This window comes from Bombina bombina, chromosome 1 (genome assembly GCF_027579735.1).
Source record: "Bombina bombina isolate aBomBom1 chromosome 1, aBomBom1.pri, whole genome shotgun sequence".
NCBI classification, from domain to species: Eukaryota; Metazoa; Chordata; class Amphibia; order Anura; family Bombinatoridae; genus Bombina; species Bombina bombina.
Window position 1 is genome coordinate 729,659,732 of NC_069499.1, and position 19,296 is coordinate 729,679,027.

General features: G+C 44.1%; 1 protein-coding gene across 2 annotated transcripts in view; it reads left to right on the plus strand.

The window, feature by feature from the left end:
- The window catches only part of F9 (coagulation factor IX), a 156,109-nt gene extending 147,381 nt beyond the window's left edge, over positions 1 to 8,728 (plus strand). For both annotated transcript variants that reach the window (XM_053699242.1, XM_053699243.1), the window contains one exon: positions 7,821 to 8,728. In XM_053699242.1, the coding sequence (XP_053555217.1) occupies positions 7,821 to 8,386 (566 nt within the window). In that variant the 3' untranslated portion in view covers positions 8,387 to 8,728. The remainder of the gene's footprint in view (positions 1 to 7,820) is intronic.
- Positions 8,729 to 19,296: the final 10,568 nt, after the last annotated feature.

Below are 19,296 nucleotides of genomic sequence, written 5' to 3' on the forward strand. Positions count from 1 at the left end.
ATACTGACAAGACTCGTAATGGCTGCGTTATTGAAATGGCCATTTTTCAGCGTCAAAACCCCGAACGCAAAACTTGTAATCTAGGTGTATGTATTTAATGAAAGGATACCAAGACAATAAAGCAAATTGAAACATTGCTTAAATAACTTTAATTTAGACTTTTTGCTTTAATTCAGTTATTTTTGCATTCAACTCAATTGTATTCTAATCTAACCAATGGGGAGAACTTCATCAAAAATGGATAAATTATTGTTAATACATAGAAACATAGATTTTGATTGCAGATAAGAACTATAGGCACAACAAGTCTGACCAAATGTTCCTAAAAGTGTGAGCTTATCTAGTTTGAAGGATAACATTATGTTTATCCCAGGCATTCTTGAAGTCCCCCACATTGCTTTTATTTACCACCTTTAATGGAAGTTTATACCATGAGCCAACCACGCTTTCTGTGAATAAGTACTTTTGCAAATTATTCCTGAGCCTACTACCCTTCAGCTTGAGATCATGACCCCCTCTTCTAGTGTTGCTATTTTTGTGAAAAATACAAACAGACTCAGCTTTATTAAGCCCCCTAATATACTTGAAAACTTCTCCTCCTGTAAGTTATATATATTTAGTTAATTGAGCCCTTTCTGATAAGGTATATTTTTTAGAACATGTACTATTTAGTAGCCCTCCTTTGAACAGTTTAGAGATATGGGCCCCTTTTTATCAAGGGCTGGCGGACCTGATTCAACAGTGTGGATCAGGTCCGCCAGACCTCGCTGAATACGGCGAGCAATACGCTCGCCGTATTCAGCATTGCACCAGCAGCTCACAAGAGCTGCTGGTGCAACGCCGCCCCCTGCAGACTCGCGGCCAATAAGCCGTCAGCAGGGGGTGTCAATCAACCCAATCGTACTCGATTAGGTTGATTTCCGGCGATGTGTGTCCGCCTGCTCAGAGCAGGCAGATAGGTTATGGAGCAGCGGTCTTTATGACCGCTGCTTCATAACTGCTGTTTCTGGCGAGCCTGCAGGCTCGCCAGAAACACGGGGCATCAAGCTCCATACGGAGCTTGATACATATGCCCCATTGCCTCCAGAACATTACTCAAGATAAAGCCCAACTAGTGATCTGTAAAGGGGCATAGGAACCTTACTATTCCTGCTACATGAAGACTGAGAATAGCCTGGTTGATTGCCAGTTGTTGGTGTCATAGCAAGCTCAATTCATGATGTGAAATTAACCCCTTTATTTATAACATCCAAATCAACATTCTTTTGATAACATTTGATTCAAAGCATTTCATTGTTTGATTGAGGACTCTGATAACTTTTTTATGTGAAACTAAGAAATGTTTGTGGTTCTTAAATTAAAATGAGAACTAACCATGCATGAGATTGACCCCCCGTCCAAAAAAAACTAACGTGATGAATAAATGACCAACATAGTCAAAAATAGTTTTTGATAGATTGGTATACAATTGTTGAGGGGAACTATGTTGTTTAGAATGACTCTGAAAAAGATTTTTGTTTCATGTTGTTTAACCCCTTAATGACAACTGACGTACCAGGTACGTCATGCATTAACAACCAGTTAATGACAATAGACGTACCTGGTAAGTCAGTTGTCTAAGAGAGTGCTGGAAGAGATCGCAATCGCTTCCAGCAGCTCTCAGGGTATTGCAGTGATGCCTCCATATGGAGGCATCCTGCAATACCTTTTTAGAAGACTCCGATGCAGAGAGAGCCACTCTGTGGCCCTCTCTGCTCCGGTAGCGATGGTGCCGGTTCGTTGGTGGGTGGGAGCATAACAGGGAGGCGGGTGGGCGGCCCATCGCTACCCAGCATCCGGTTCCTGTAAGTGCAATGTGCACGCCGGGTGCCGGGAGCGTGCGGGGGCGCGCGTGCGCGCGTGCGCGCGTGCGATTAGCTGGCCACTGACACCAATGAGGAGGGAAGAGGGGGGAAAAAAGATTTTAAAAATATAAATATATAAGGATCTGGGAGGGGGAGGGGGTTGGGGTATTGTGGGGGGCTGCTACACTACAGAAAATATTAATAATTGCAAAAAGAGAAAAAGATACTTTTGTTTTTGGGGGCAAATTGGGTAGTGGCAGACAGCTGCCAGTACCCAAGATGGCGGCAAATAGGTAGGGGAGAGTGTTAGAGAGCTGGGGGGGGGGATCATGGAGGTTGGGGCTAAGGCAGGGGTCCATCACAGCTAAAACATTTTATTTTTTTTTATTAAAAAAAAAGAAAAACTCCTTTTATTTAGTACTGGCAGACTTTCTGCCAGTACTTAAGATGGCGGGGACAATTGTGGGGTGGGGGAGGGAAGAGAGCTGTTTGGGAGGGATCAGGGGGTGGGATGTGTCAGGTGGGAGGCTGATCTCTACCCTAAAGCTAAAATTAACCCTGCAAGCTCCCTACAACCTACCTAATTAACCCCTTCACTGCTGGGCATAATTTACGTGTGGTGCGTAGCAGCATTTAGCGGCCTTCTAATTATCAAAAAGCAATGCCAAAGCCATATATGTCTGCTATTTCTGAACAAAGGGGATCCCAAAGAAGCTTTTACAACAATTTGTGCCATAATAGCACAAGCTGTTTGTAAATACTTTCAGTGAGAAACCTAAAATTGTGAAAAATGAATTTTTTTTTAATTGTTTGCTCGCATTTGGCGGTGAAATAGTGGCATAAAATATATCAAAATGGGCCTAGATCAATACTTGGGGTTGTCTACTACACTACCCTAAAGCTAAAATTAACCATGCAAGCTCCCTACAACCTACCTAATTAACCCCTTCACTGCTGGGCATAATTTACGTGTGGTGCGCAGCAGCATTTAGCGGCCTTCTAATTACCAAAAAGCAACCCCAAAGCCATATAAGTCTGCTATTTCTGAACAAAGGGGATCCCAAAGAAGCATTTACAACCATTTGTGCCTTAATTGCAGAAGCTGTTTGTAAATAATTTCAGTGGGAAACCTAAAGTTTGTGACAAAATTTGTGAAAAAGTGAACTTTTTTTTTTATTTGATGACATTTGGCGGTGAAATGGTGGCATGAAATATACCAAAATGGGCCTAGATCAATACTTTGGGTTGTCTTCTAAAAAAAAATATATACATGTCAATGCATATTCAGGGTTACAATGTAACTAGCGCTAATTTTGAAAAAAAGTGGTTTGGAAATAGCAAAGTGCTACTTGTATTTATGGCCCTATAAATTGCAAAAAAAGCAAAGAACATGTAAACATTGGGTATTTCTAAACTCAGGACAAAATTTATAAACTATTTAGCATGGGTGTTTTTTGGTGGTTGTAGATGTGTAACAGATTTTGGGGGTCAAAGTTAGAAAAAGTGTGTTTTTTTCAATTTTTTCCTCATATTTTATATTTTTTTTATAGGAAATTATAAGATATGATGAAAATAATGGTATCTTTAGAAAGTCCATTTAATGGCGAGAAAAACGGTATATAATATGTGTGGGTACAGTAAATGTGTAAGAGGAAAATTACAGCTAAACACAAACACAGCAGAAATGTAAAAATAGCCTTTGTCATTAAGGGTAAGAAAATTGAAAAATGGTCTGGTCATTAAGGGGTTAAACTTGGTTAAAGAATATTTTAATAGATTGGAGGGAATATACCCCACAAGTGTAAAGAAGGAAAGAATATTAGTTAATAATTTATATATGTTGAAAATCCAGTTGTTTGTATTGTAAGATCCCATGCATCCTCCAACCACTGGAAAAGATGCACAAGTGGAAATGTGAAGTGTCAATTCAAAACTGAAAGCAAAAAAGAAAAGGTATTTTGATTTATGAGAAATACATCTTTATAAAAGTTTCGTCCATGTGAATCCTCTAGATACTATGGGCTCAATTTATCAAGCTGTAATGGCATCGTTTGAGCCTTTGTAGCTAAAGGGATAGGAGAGTCAAAATTAAACTTGCATGATTCGGAATTTTAAGACACTTTTAAATTCACTTCTATTTTGAAATGTGCTTCAATCTCTTGGTAACCCTTGTTGAAAAAGAATATGCACATATCCTGCACTAGTGGGAGCTAGCTGCTGATTGGTGCCTGCACACATTTGTCTCTTGTGATTGGCTAACTAGATATGTTCATTCAGTTGCCAGCATGCAATGTTGCTCCTTCAGCACAGGATAACAAGAGAATGAATCAAATATGATAATAGAAGTACATTGGGAAGTTGTTTAATATTGTAGGTTCTATCCAAATAATGAAAGAAAATGTTGGGGCTTGCTGTCCCTTTAACCTCTTAAGGACTAAGAACATACAGGGTACATCCTACAAAAACTGTCACTTAATGACCAAGGACGCACCCTGTACGTCCTCAGGGATCATAATCGCTTCTAGCCGCTTTTAGGGTATTGCAGTGATGTCTCGATATTGAGGCATCCTGCAATACCCTTTTTTAAGCATCCAATACAGAGAGAGAGACTTTGTTGCCCTCTCTGCATCGGCCAGTGATGGTGCCGATCGTTGGTGGGAGCCATTGCAGGGAGGCGGTGGGTGGCCCATCGCTCGAGAACTTCCAGGCCAGGGGGGGTATTTCATTTGCGGGAGTGCGCGCTTTCAATAAACTAGAAGTGGTGAAAGAGGGTGGGGGAGAGGGAGGGGGGAATGTTATCACTAAACAAGAAGTGGTGGGAGAGGAGGGTGGGAAAGGGATCTGGGAGGAGGAGGGAGGTAGGGTATTGAGGGGGAAGCTAAACTACAAAAAATGTGGGATTTATTTTAAAAAAAAGCACATTTTATTGCAAAGTGGGTACTGGTAGACAGCTGCCAGTACCCAAAATGGTGACAAATAGAGGGGGGAGGGTTAGAGAGCTGTTGGGGGGGGGGGGCTCAGATAGGTTGGGTGGTAAGGGGGATCCTACACTGCAGAAAATATATAATTTAAAAAAAAAACATTTTTATTTTTTATACTGACAGACTTTCCGCCTGTACTAAAGAAGGCGGTGACAATAGTGAGGTGGAGGAGGGAAGAGAACTGTTTGAGTGGATCAGGGAGGGACCAGGGTTTGGGATGTGTCAGGTGGGAGGATGATCTCTACACTAAAGCTAAAATTAGCCCTTCAAACTCCCTACAAGCTACCTAATTAACCCCTTCACCGCTGGGCATAATACAAGTGTGGTGTGCAGCGGCATTTAGCAGCCTTCTAATTACCAAAAAGTAATGCCAAAGCCATAAATGTCTGCTATTTCTGAACAAAAGCGATCCCAGAGAAGCATTTACAACCATTTGCACCATAATTGCACAAGCTGTTAGTAAATAAGTTCAGTGAGAAACCTAAAGTTTGTAAAAAAAAAAGTTAGTAAAAAAGTTAACAATTTTTTTTATTTGATCGCATTTGGCGGTGAAATGGTTGCATGAAATATAACAAAATGGACCTAGATAAATACTTTGGGTTGTCTACTAAAATAATATATACATGTCAAGGGTTATTGAGGGATTCCTGACAGATATCAGTGTTAAAATGTAACTTATGCAAATTTTGAAGAAAAATTATTTGGAAACAACAAAAGTGCTACTTGTACTTATTGCCCTAAAACTTGCAAAAAAAACAAAGAACATGTAAACATTGGGTATTTCTAAACTCTTTAGCATGCATGTTTTTGGTGGTTGTAGATGTGTAACAGATTTTGGGGGTCAAATTTAGAAAAGTGTGTTATTTTCAATTTTTTCATCATATTATATATACAGGGAGTGCAGAATTATTAGGCAAGTTGTATTTTTGAGGATTAATTTTATTATTGAACAACAACCATGTTCTCAATGAACCCAAAAAACTCATTAATATCAAAGCTGAATATTTTTGGAAGTAGTTTTTAGTTTGTTTTTAGTTTTAGCTATTTTAGGGGGATATCTGTGGGTGCAGGTGACTATTACTGTGCATAATTATTAGGCAACTTAACAAAAAACAAATATATACCCATTTCAATTATTTATTTTTACCAGTGAAACCAATATAACATCTCAACATTCACAAATATACATTTCTGACATTCAAAAACAAAACAAAAACAAATCAGTGACCAATATAGCCACCTTTCTTTGTAAGGACACTCAAAAGCCTGCCATCCATGGATTCTGTCAGTGTTTTGATCTGTTCACCATCAACATTGCATGCAGCAGCAACCACAGCCTCCCAGACACTGTTCAGAGAGGTGTACTGTTTTCCCTCCTTGTAAATCTCACATTTGATGATGGACCACAGGTTCTCAATGGGGTTCAGATCAGGTGAACAAGGAGGCCATGTCATTAGATTTTCTTCTTTTATACCCTTTCTTGCCAGCCACGCTGTGGAGTACTTGGACGCGTGTGATGGAGCATTGTCCTGCATTAAAATCATGTTTTTCTTGAAGGATGCAGACTTCTTCCTGTACCACTGCTTGAAGAAGGTGTCTTCCAGAAACTGGCAGTAGGACTGGGAGTTGAGCTTGACTCCATCCTCAACCCGAAAAGGCCCCACAAGCTCATCTTTGATGATACCAGCCCAAACCAGTACTCCACCTCCACCTTGCTGGCGTCTGAGTCGGACTGGAGCTCTCTGCCCTTTACCAATCCAGCCACGGGCCCATCCATCTGGCCCATCAAGACTCACTCTCATTTCATCAGTCCATAAAACCTTAGAAAAATCAGTCTTGAGATATTTCTTGGCCCAGTCTTGACGTTTCAGCTTGTGTGTCTTGTTCAGTGGTGGTCGTCTTTCAGCCTTTCTTACCTTGGCCATGTCTCTGAGTATTGCACACCTTGTGCTTTTGGGCACTCCAGTGATGTGGCAGCTCTGAAATATGGCCAAACTGGTGGCAAGTGGCATCTTGGCAGCTGCACGCTTAACTTTTCTCAGTTCATGGGCAGTTATTTTGCGCCTTGGTTTTTCCACACGCTTCTTGCGACCCTGTTGACTATTTTGAATGAAACGCTTGATTGTTCGATGATCACGCTTCAGAAGCTTTGCAATTTTAAGAGTGCTGCATCCCTCTGCAAGATATCTCACTATTTTTGACTTTTCTGAGCCTGTCAAGTCCTTCTTTTGACCCATTTTGCCAAAGGAAAGGAAGTTGCCTAATAATTATGCACACCTGATATAGGGTGTTGATGTCATTAGACCACACCCCTTCTCATTACAGAGATGCACATCACCTAATATGCTTAATTGGTAGTAGGCTTTCGAGCCTATACAGCTTGGAGTAAGACAACATGCATAAAGAGGATGATGTGGTCAAAATACTCATTTGCCTAATAATTCTGCACTCCCTGTATATATATATATATATATATATATATATATTTGTAGTAAAGTATAAGATATGATGAAAATAATGGTATGTTTAGAAATTCCATTTAATGGCGAGAAAAACGGTATATAATATTTGTGGGTACAGTAAATGAGTAAGAGGAAAATTACAGATAAATACAAACACCGCAGAAATAGCCCTGGTCCCTAGCGGTAAGAAAATTGTCTTTACACTAAGGGGTTACGTCTCACCCACTCATAAGACCAGTGCTTCCTTACCTCTCCATGACCTCAGAGTTAAATTATCCCCAACTCTTCGATCCTGGGTGATTGACAGGTCCTGCTCTTGTGTAGTTGGTTGCATGAGAGTGGGCAGCAGGGCTGCACAAGCATTTGCTTGTACAATTGTCTGATGCTAGCTTGTTGCAAACACAGAGGTAATGAGTGCCCTGCTACTTGATTCATTGGGCCCTGTATCTTATATGTAAAGATATATTTAAGAAGTTAAAGATTAGATCTTACAATATTTGACCACTAAAAATTCTTTATTATTTTTGCAACAGGTGAACATAACACAGAGATTTTTGATGGTACAGAGCAATATCAAAAAGTTATTACGATTGTCTTCCCCAGCTCATACAACGCATCTAAAAACAAGTACAATAATGATATCGCACTTTTAGAACTGGAGAAACCATTTACTTTAAATAACTATGTGACTCCTATATGCATCGGCGACAGAGACTTCACTGAAAAACTATTGAGGACCAAGGCATTTAGCATGGTGACAGGCTGGGGGGACGTGAGGTATCAAGGTAGGCCAGCCATAACCCTGCAGAAGTTAATGGTGCCTTTCATTGACCGTGCAACATGCAAGAGGTCGAGCAGATTCTCTGTTTATGTGAATATGTTTTGTGCCGGATATGCAGACCAATCTAAAGACACCTGTCAAGGAGACAGCGGGGGGCCTCACGCGTCTGCGTATAACAATATTTGGTTTCTAACTGGAATTACTAGTTGGGGAGAAAAATGTGCAGAGAAAGATAAATATGGCGTATACACCCGGATATCAAGATTTACTGACTGGATACATAATACAACAAAGCTCCACGTTAATGGAAACAACTGAGTTATACAATAAATAAACAACTGAACATTTCTAATGCGCTTTCTTTCAGCAGTTCTGTTACTTGTAAACAAATGTAAAATCAATAGGGGAGCTGTTAATATTGCAAACAAAGCTAAAAGTAGTACTGAAACTCAATAGTTTTCAATATATTTTATGTGTTCTGTTTTTTTTTCCCTATCTCTTATCTCTCTTCATTAAAATGTCTTTCCTAAATAATGCAGATGTATGTGTTAAAGGGACATGAAGTTATTTTGTATAAGCATAGCATATATGAGTAATTTTAAACGTCACTGGAAAACATATGCTCATGAAATAAATGTTCTTAAGCATTTGAAACTGTCATTTTGTTAGCAAAATGTGTATCATTTTTTGGTTCAGGGCCAAAATAAATTAGCTGCTTTAGTAATCAAGCCATCACTATATAGCATGTTGCAGGGTCAAGAGAAACATAAGATTTGTTTAGTACATGTACAATGCTCTGGATGGTGATACTAAAACATATGGGCAAGATGCCAACACATCCATTGTTTGATTAGAAATGTCAGGTAGACCATATTGCCCCACGGTGCAAAAAGGAAAAAGGTAGCAACTTTTATATTGCACTGTGTATTGTTTTACAGTATGCAACTGCCAGTGCTTCTTTAAAAGAGCTGTCAAATTTAGAATGCATCATTGGCAGAGAGATACATTCTTCCCTTCTATAGTATTCTAAAGAACTAAAAAAAACTCATGTGTGAGAGATTTCTATTCATCTAATCTAAAACTATCACAGTGTGATAATTCTTTCAATTTCCTTATATTTTACTGAACAAAATAACAGAGGTTACTAACAGCTGCTCAACGTCTATTTCTTATTAATTGGAGTCAATTTACTAAAAAAAAAAAATTAATGGTAGTTTGAGTTTTATTGAATGGATTCTATTGAGCAAAAATTTGTAGAACTTGAGGGAGGTTTCCTAAACTTAGACATATACATAATATAACGTAGGAGTGATAAATCTCACTGAGAAACAGTGGGAAATCTTGGCACAGAAAATATATCTGCAGTTATTTTCCCTTCATTTATTCTCATAAACATTTTATAGTGTTGATATTTGTATAGCTGCTTGATAACCCGTGAGAATAATGTATATGTTTCTCCTTTCAGAGGACAGTAAAATTGATGATGAAATTAGAAGACCAAAAAATATGTTAATGTATAATAATCTCACAAGAAAAGTATTTCATGTTTGATCTGTAAAACTGGTATCCAACCCCAGTGCATTACCCATGCAAGCTTTACATTAACTGTCTGCAATACATAACTGAAATAAGGAAAAACGCTACGTTGTCATTTATTGTGAGTGACTAGAATCAATGAAGACAATGTCCTGAAATTCCTAGATGTACATGAGGTTTATTAAAGGTCTTGCTGGGGAAATAAGATTATGTTCGATATTCATTGAGCCTCATTTCAACTTGTATTTCCCACAGAGTTCTAGATTACAAAATGAGTGCAATTGATAGTGCAGGGTATGTTTTGCGATTTTGAGCAAAGAATAATGCACAATATGAATGATTAAATATTTGAACTAAAGCATCTTAACAAATTCTCTATATTATGAATGAATAGAACAAGGAATGTTATTAGTGGGTTAATTGTACTAGTTAAAGGGACACTGAACCCAACATTTTTCTTTTGTGATTCAGATAGAGCATGACATTTTAAGCAACTTTCTAATTTACTCCTATTATCAAATTTTTTTAATTCTCTTGGTATCTTTATTTGAAATGCAAGAATGTAAGTTTAGATGCCGGCCCATTTTGGTGAACAACCTGGGTTGTTCTTGCTGATTGGTGGATACATTCATCCCCCAATAAAAAAGTGCTGTCCAGAGTTTTAAACCAAAAAAAGCATAGATGCCTTCTTTTTCAAACAAAGATAGCAAGAGAATGAAGAAAAAATGATAATAGTAAATTAGAAAGTTGCTTAAAATTGCATGCTCTATCTGAATCATTAAATAAACCCAAAAATTTGGGTTCAGTGTCCCTTTAAGTGTTGTACTTGAGCACAATCCAAAACTTTGCGCTCTCAGACCAGAAGTAATCCATTATTATTAACTAGTACTAAAGCCCGTGTACACAGGCCATTTTTTGCAGTACAGCGGTCCCACCCCTTGCTCTCTCCCCCCTCTCTTTTGCTCTCTCTTCCCCCCTTTATTTTGCTTTCTCTCCCCCCTCTCTTTTGCTTTCTCTCCCCCCTCTCCTTTGCTCTCTCTCCCCTCTTTTGCTCTCTCCCTCCTTTCTTTTGCTCTCTCTCCCCCCTCTTTTGTTCTCTCCCCCCTCTTTGGCTCTCCTCCCCCCTCTTTGGCTCTCTCCCCCCCTCTTTGGCTCCCCCCCCCCTCTTTGGCTCTCTCCCCTCTTTTGCTCTCTCTCCTCTTTGGCTCTCTCTCTCCCCCCTCTTTGGCTATCCCCCCCTTTGGCTCTCTCCCCCCCCCTTTGGCTCTCCCCCCCCTTTGGCTCTCCCCCCCCCCCTTTGGCTCTCTCTCCCCCCTCTTTGGCTCTCTCCCCTCTTTTGTTCTCTCTCCTCTTTGGCTCTCTTTCCTCTTTGGCTCTCTCTCTCCCCCCCCTTTGGCTCTCCCCCCCCCCCTTTGGCTCTCTCTCCCCCCTCTTTGGCTCTCTCCCCTCTTTTGCTCTCTCTCCTCTTTGGCTCTTTCTCTCCCCCCTCTTTGGCTCTCCCCTTTGCCCCCCCTCTTTGGCTCTCCCCCCCTCTTTTGCTCTCTCTCTCCCCTCTTTGGCCTTCTCCCCCCTCTTTTGTTCTCTCCCCCCTCTTTGGCTCTCTCCCCCCCTCTTTGGCTCTCCCTCCCCCTCTTTGGCTCTCCCCCCCCTCTTTGGCTCTGCCTCTCTCTCCTTTTTGGCTCTTTTTCCTCTTTGGCTCTCCCCCCCCCCCCTTCTCTTTGGCTCTCCCCCCCCCCCTTCTCTTTGGCTCTCCCCCCCCCCTTCTCTTTGGCTCTCCCCCCCCCTTCTCTTTGGCTCTCCCCCCCCCCCTTCGCTTTGCCCCCCCCCCTTCTCTTTGGCTCTCCCCCCCCTTCTCTTTGGCTCTCCCCCCCTTCTCTTTGGCTCTCCCCCCCTTCTCTTTGGCTCTCCCCCCCTCCCTCCCCTTCTCTTTGGCTCTCCCCCCCCCCCTTCTCTTTGGCTCCCCCCCCTTCTCTTTGGCTCTCTCTCCCCCCTTCTCTTTGGCTCTCTCTCCCCCCTTTGGCCCTTCTCCCCCCCTCTCCTGCTCCTTCTCCCCCCCTCTCCTGCTCCCTCTCTGGCTCTGTCTTGAAGTCTTCACATTGCGGGACCCCGCCCGGCCACGCCCCATCGCGGCGGCACCCGCCCAGCCACGCCCATCGCGACGTCCGGCCACGCCCCATCACGACAGCACCAGCCCGGCCACGCCCATCGCGATGCCCGGCCACGCCCCCATCGCAACGCTCCCGTCGGCCACAAACAGCTGTGAGGTCTGGGGAGCGTGTGGCCTCTTCTCACGCAGCACACCTCACAGCTGTTGAGTAGCTCGCGCTCCATATCTCTTGCCACAGGCTGTTTCAATCAGCTTACCTCGCGCTCCCCAGACCTCACAGCTGTTTGTGTACCTCACGCTCCCTATCTCAAGGCCAAGTGTTTGTCTCTACTGCGCATGACGGCTTCAGACAAACACTTGGCTTTTTATAATATAGGATAGTATAGCACAGAACTACATGAAGAACTCCACTATTCAGTCACCAAAAGCTTAGCGCACCATTGGCTTAGTGTTCAATCGATATTCCACATATAATTTACTGCACGCCACCATTGAAGTCTATTATGTTTAGTGCATCTGCGCTATCTTACATACTGATGTTAGAGCATTCTAAACTATCACTAGATTAAAAATAATAACTTTGGACTTGTAATATGAGTATAAAAATAGAAGCGCTATTGATTGCACTTGAGCGATGCTAACACAAAATACCACTAATATTTTTGCACTCTACTTGTATTCTAGGCCCTTATAGGTCAAGTTATGACGATTAATGTAAAGGTTTGTAATTGTGAAACATTTGCATATTTTTAATAGAAGTCTCGCTGGGTATAATGAAAGGACATAGTTAGTCATAGATGTTCTGGGGCATTCTAGTGGGCATGGTCTGATTTATTTTAGCAACACTAACAGCAATCATGTCAAATTCTTAAACTCTAGTCTATATTGTCCTTGGGAAGTTGCTCATCTCTCTGCTGTGTCTTGTTATTGCAAAGCAAACAAAGCTGCCTCAATTTTTTTTTGTTTCTGCTTATTAGTTAGTGTGGACACTTATCAATGGAGTTTTATTGTTTTAGAGATTTTTATGATGCCTGTATCCTTCACAGTGGAACTCTTCTAAGCTTTGAGAGGGGACTTTGGCTGAGAGGTGGCGTTTCCACCTCCTAGCCAATAGCCGTGTGGGAAATCCAGTTTGGCGTGTTATTGAAATATTACATATTAAATATTGAAAATTATTAACAATTATTACAAATTATTATACATACTATAAAAATTCTACATAATTCACAGAAGATATCTATATTTTTTTACAATATTTATATTTTTTATAAGTTATTATTTTTTTTAATATTTTATCCTATATAATAAAAGGCCAAGTGTGTTTGTCCGAAGCTGTCATGCGCAGTAGAGACTGCTTGCGAGGACAAACACACCTCTGTGTTCCAACTTACCTCCCTGCCGTTGTGTGGTGGAGAGGGAGTGGCTGGGCGGGTACGGAGTGAGCGTGGCCGGCGGGTGCGATGTGGGCGTGGCTGGGCATGACACGGGCGGGGTCGGGTGTGACGTGGGCAGGGCCGGACGGGGCCAGATGCCGGGGCCAAGACAGAGAGCTCTAAAGAGGGGGATAGAGAGAGCAGAAGAGGGGGGGTGGAGAGAGAGACAGCAGAGTGTGCAAAAGAGAGGGGGGAGAGTGCGCAAAAGAAAGGGGGGAGAGAGCGCAAAAGGGGGGGAGAGCGCAAAAGAGAGGGGGAGAGAGCGCAAAAGAGAGGGGGAGAAAGAGCAAAAGAGAGGGGGGAGGGAGCACAAAAGAGAGGGGGGAGAGAGCGCAAAAGAGAGGGGGAGATAGCACAAAAGAGAGGAGGGGAGAGCACAAAAGAGAGGAGGGGAGAGCACAAAAGAGAGGGGGAGAGAGCCCAAAAGAGAAGGGGAGAGAGAGACAGCAAAAGAGAAAGGGGGAGAGAGACAGCAAAAGAGAGAAGGCAGAGAGACAGCAAAAGAGAAGGGGGTGATAGACAGCAAAAGAAATGGGGGGAGAGTGTGCAAAAGAGAGGGGGAGAGTGCTCAAAAGAGAGGGGGGAGAGTTCGCAAAACAAAAGAGAGGGGGGAGAGTTCGCAAAAGAGAGGGAGAGAGAGCGAAAAAGATAGGGGGGAGAGAGCGCAAAAGAGAGGGGGGAGAGAGTGCAAAAGAGGGGGGATAGCGCAAAAGAGAGGGGGAGAGAGCGCAAAAGAGAGGGGGGAGAGAGCGCAAAAGAGAGGGGGAGAGAGCGCAAAAGAGAGGGGGAGAGAGCGCAAAAGAGAGGGGGAGAGAGCACAAAAGAGAGGGGGGAGAGCGCAAAAGAGAGGGGGAGAGAGCGCAAAAGAGAGGGGGAAAGTGAGTAAAAAAGAGAGGGAGAAAGACAGCAAAAGAGAGGAGAGAGAGACACCACACGAGAGGAGAGAGAGAGCTAACGAGAGGAGAGAGAGCAAAAGAGAGGGAGAGAGACAGCAAAAGAGGGGGAGAGAGAGAGCAAAGAGTGAAAGAGACAGCAAAAGAGGGGGAGAGAGAGCAAAAGAGAGGGGGAGAGAGAGCAAAAGAGATGGGGGAGAGAGAGAGAGCAAAAGAGAGAGGGAGAGAGAGACAGCAAAAGAGAGAGGGAGAGAGAGACAGCAAAAGAGAGAGAGGGGGAGAGAGACAGGAAAAGAGAGGGGGAGAGAGACAGCAAAAGAGAGGGGGCAGAGTGCACAAAAGAGAGGGGGGAGAGTGTGCAAAAGAGAGGGGGGAGAGTGCGCAAAAGAGAGGGGGAGAGAGCACAAAAGAGAGGGGGGAGAGAGAGGAAGTTGCTCATCTCTCTGCTGTGTCTTGTTATTGCAAAGCAAACAAAGCTGCCTCAATTTTTTTTTTGTTTCTGCTTATGTTAGTGTTAGTTTTATTGTTTTAGAGATTTTTATGATGCCTGTATCCTTCACAGTGCAACTCTTCTATGCTTTGAGAGGGGACTTTGGCTGAGAGGTGACGTTTCCACCTCCTAGCCAATAGCCGTGTGGGAAATCCAGTTTGGAGTGTTATTGAAATATTACATATTAAATATTGAAAATTATTAACAATTATTAAAAATTATTATATATACTATAAAAATTCTAAATAATTCACAGAAGATATCTATATTTTTTACAATATTTATATTTTTTATAAGTTATTATTTTTTTGTAATATTTTATCCTATATAATAAAAGGCCAAGTGTGTTTGTCCGAAGATGTCATGCGCAGTAGAGACTGCGTGCGAAGACAAACACACCTGGCGTTCCAACTGACCTCCCTGGCGTCGTGTGGTAAAGTGGGCATGGCCGGGCGAGTATGGAGTGAGCGTGGCCGGCGGGTGCGATGTGGGCGTGGCCGGGCATGACGCGGGCGGGGTCAGGTGTAACATGGGCGGGGCCGACGGGGCCAGATGCCGGGGCCGAGACAGAGAGCTCTAAAGAGGGGGATAGAGAGAGCAGAAGAGGGGGGGGATGGAGAGAGACAGAGAGACAGCAGAGTGCGCAAAAGAGAGGGGGGAGAGTGCGCAAAAGAGAGGGGGGAGAGTGTGCAAAAGAGAGGGGGGAGAGTGCGCAAAAGAGAGGGGGGAGAGCACAAAAGAGAGGGGGAAAGAGCGCAAAAGAGAGGGGGAGAGTGAGCAAAAGAGAGGGAGAGAGACAGCAAAAGAGAGGAGAGAGAGACACCAAATGAGAGGAGAGAGAGAGCAAATGAGGGGGGAGAGAGAGAGCAAATGAGAGGGGGGAGAGTGTGCAAAATAGAGGGGGGAGAGAGTGCAAAAGAGGGGGGAGAGAGCGCAAAAGAGAGGGGGGAGAGTGCAAAAGAGAGGGGGAGAGAGCGCAAAAGAGAGGGGGGAGAGAGTACAAAAGAGAGGGGGAGAGAGCGCAAAAGAGAGGGGGAGAGAGACAGCAAAAGAGAGGAGGGAGAGAGCACAAAAGAGAGGGGGGAGAGCGCAAAAGAGAGGGGGAGAGAGTGCAAAAGAGAGGGGGGAGACAGCACAAAGGAGAGGGGGAGAGAGCGCAAAAGAGAGGGGGAGAGCCCAATTGAGACCTCAGATTAGATCAACATCCCTACAGTTACAATTATGATAGCCATTTACCCAATTGAGGCCTCAGATCAGATACATGTCCCTTCACTTTCTATTATGCAGCTATATGCACATGTAAAAAAAAAAACAGTAAAGTGAGCAACAATGAATTTTAAACAAAGGTTTACCTTAAAGTGATGTGCAGAACATTGGAATGTGAAACATTTGCAGTAAATACATAGTTAAAACCTTTATTCAAAATTAATATTGCATAAAAATGCTTTAACATGTTTTCCTCTACTTAACTGCAAAGGGCTCCAGTGCCCTTATATATATGCAGTGGCGTCACTAGGGTTGGTGTCACCCGGTGCGGTAAGTTATGGTGTCACCCCCCCCCCCCAAGAAAGCAGACACACACAAAAACACAGGCACACACACATACAAACACTCAGACACACTTAAAAACATACTCAGATGCACACACAAACACTCGGAAACACACTCAGACACACACAAAAACACACACACAAAAACACTGAGACACACACACACACAAAAACTCAGACACACACTTACAAAATATGTAAACTGCACTGCATTAATTATAAAGCGCATGCCTAGAGCTGCTCCCTGGCTCAGCAGAGCATCAAATGAAAGATAAACAGAGCACTCTAAAAATAAATCACTAAAGAAAAGGTTTAGGCGCAAACTATGAAAATTCTGCTCTCTGACTCTGTTCCAAGCCTGTCAGTGCACAGCCCCGGGCCGCGTGCCTACCGCTTCTTATGGCCAATCACCTCTGCACTCTGGCCACCCCCAGACCCCCGCCCGCCCTCCTACCTGTTCAGTGTGCACTTAGTGTACCGTAACCGCAATGGTCTGGTGGGCATCATACGTGGCTCCTTCACTTTAAAGACAGTGTCAAACAGTCATGCGGTCAGGTGCCAGGCATCCCCTCATGATTTGCCAGTTCCCGTTTAGAGAGACAGCACAGCAGTGAGTGACTCCACTGCTCCACATGTCACTGAGCAGTGAGCACAGATAGGCAGGCAGGTTTAGGCTAGCAGCGCAACTTTGCAAGCCCCACGGCATGCACACAACATTCATAGCAAAATTGGGCAGGGGAGAAGCAAAGTACAAACAAGCAAAAGCAGCCGGGATGCATCTCAACATTGTATTTCTTTGAATTTCAATAAAATTAAAAAAAAAAAAAAAAAATAAATTTTTTGGTGTCACCCCCTGGAGGGTGTCACCCGGGTGCGGCCCGCCCCCCCCTAGTGACCCCACTGTATATATGACTATATATGTGCACATCTGTATTTGTGTGTTTATATGTGTACATATGTCAGTAAATACATATATTGACATATAAATACACAAATACAGATGTGCACATATATATATATAGACATATATATATATATATATATATATATATATATATATACTAGTACTAAAGCCCGTGTACACGGGCCATTTTTTGCAGTACAGCAGTCCCACCCCTTGCTCTCTCCCCCCTCTCTTTTGCTCTCTCTTCCCCCCCTTTCTTTTGCTTTCTCTCCCCCCTCTCTTTTGCTTTCTCTCCCCCCTCTCCTTTGCTCTCTCTCTCCCCTCTTTTGCTCTCTCCCTCCTTTCTTTTGCTCTCTCTCCCCCCTCTTTGGTTCTCTCCCCCTCTTTGGCTCTCCTCCCCCCTCTTTGGCTCTCTCCCCCCCTCTTTGGCTCCCCCCCCCCCTCTTTGGCTCTCTCCCCTCTTTTGCTCTCTCTCCTCTTTGGCTCTCTCTCTCCCCCCTCTTTGGCTCTCCCCCTCTTTGGCTCTCTCTCTCCCCCCTCTTTGGCTCTCCCCCCCCTTTGGCTCTCTCCCCCCCTTTGGCTCTCTCCCCCCCCTTTGGCTCTCCCCCCCCCCTTTGGCTCTCCCCCCCCCCCTTTGGCTCTCTCCCCCCCTTTGGCTCTCTCTCCCCCCTCTTTGGCTCTCTCTCCTCTTTGGCTCTCTTTCCTCTTTGGCTCTCTCTCTCTCCCCTCTTTGGCTCTCCCCTCCTCTTTGCCCCCCCCCCTCTTTGGCTCTCCCCCCCCCTTTTGCTCTCTCTCTCCCCTCTTTGGCTCTCTCCCACCTCTTTTGTTCTCTCCCCCCTCTTTGGCTCTCTCCCCCCCTCTTTGGCTCTCCCTCCCCCTCTTTGGCTCTGCCCCCCCCCCCCTCTTTGGCTCTGCCCCCCCCTCTTTGGCTCTCTCTCCCCCTCTTTGGCTCTCTCTCCCCCCTCTTTGGCTCTCTCTCCCCCCTCTTTGGCTCTCTCTCCCCCCTCTTTGGCTCTCTCTCCTTTTTGGCTCTTTTTCCTCTTTGGCTCCCCCCCCTTCTCTTTGGCTCTCCCTCCTTCTCTTTGGCTCTCCCCCCCCTTCTCTTTGGCTCTCCCCCCTTTTCTCTTTGGCTCTCCCCCCCCCTTCTCTTTGGCTCTCCCCCCCTTCTCTTTGGCTCTCCCCCCCCTTCTCTTTGGCTCTCCCCCCCTTCTCTTTGGCTCTCCCCAACCCCTTCTCTTTGGCTCTCCCCAACCCCTTCTCTTTGGCTCTCTCCCCCCCTACTCTTTGGCTCTCTCTCCCCCCCTTCTCTTTGGCTCTCTCTCCCCCCTTCTCTTTGGCTCTCTCTCCCCCCTTTGGCCCTTCTCCCCCCCTCTCCTGCTCCCTCTCTGGCTCTGTCTTGAAGTCTTCACATCGCGGGACCCCGCCCGGCCACGCCCCATCGCGGCGGCACCCGCCCGGCCACGCCCATCGTGACGCCCGGCCACGCCCCATCCCGGCGGCACCCACCCGGCCACGCCCATCACGACGTCCGGCCACCCCCCCATCGCAACGCTCCCGTCAGCCACAAACAGCTGTGAGGTCTGGGGAGCGTGTGGCCGCTTCTCACGCAGCACACCTCACAGCTGTTGAGTAGCTCACGCTCCATATCTCTTGCCACAGGCTGTTTCAATCAGCTTACCTCGCGCTCCCCAGACCTCACAGCTGTTTGTGTACCTCGTGCTCCCTATCTCAAGGCCAAGTGTTTGTCTCTACTGCGCATGACGGCTTCAGACAAACACTTGGCCTTTTATAATATAGGATATATATAACTGCTGTATGTATGTGTGTATATATATATATATATATATATATTTATATATATACAAATACATAAACATCTTTAGACATGTACATGTATGTATCTGCATGTTAAAGCCCTTTGCCTGCCATTTTTTCTAACATCTGAGACCTCATATGTTTGAGCCTTTATAACTTTTGTGTGCAATATATATTTGTTTAATATGTTTTATTAGATAGTGTTATTATGAGTGTAACTTTACTTAGTGATGTATTTTTGATGTTTTTGTGACACATATTTCGAGAGAGAGTTCTGAAGTTGCAGTAATCATTCTAGCGTAAATCGCAATTGTGCTTAAGCAATCACGTTAACTTTTAACTCGTAATCCCAGCAGTAAGCCTTGATGAGCGCAAACCCTCACGATAAATCCTGTATCGATCGAGTGCAAACGTTTGTGCTCCATTCATAATCTAAATCTAGCCCTTAGTTGTGCACATACATCACAATATTGTAAATACATTTAGCCCACTGTGACAAT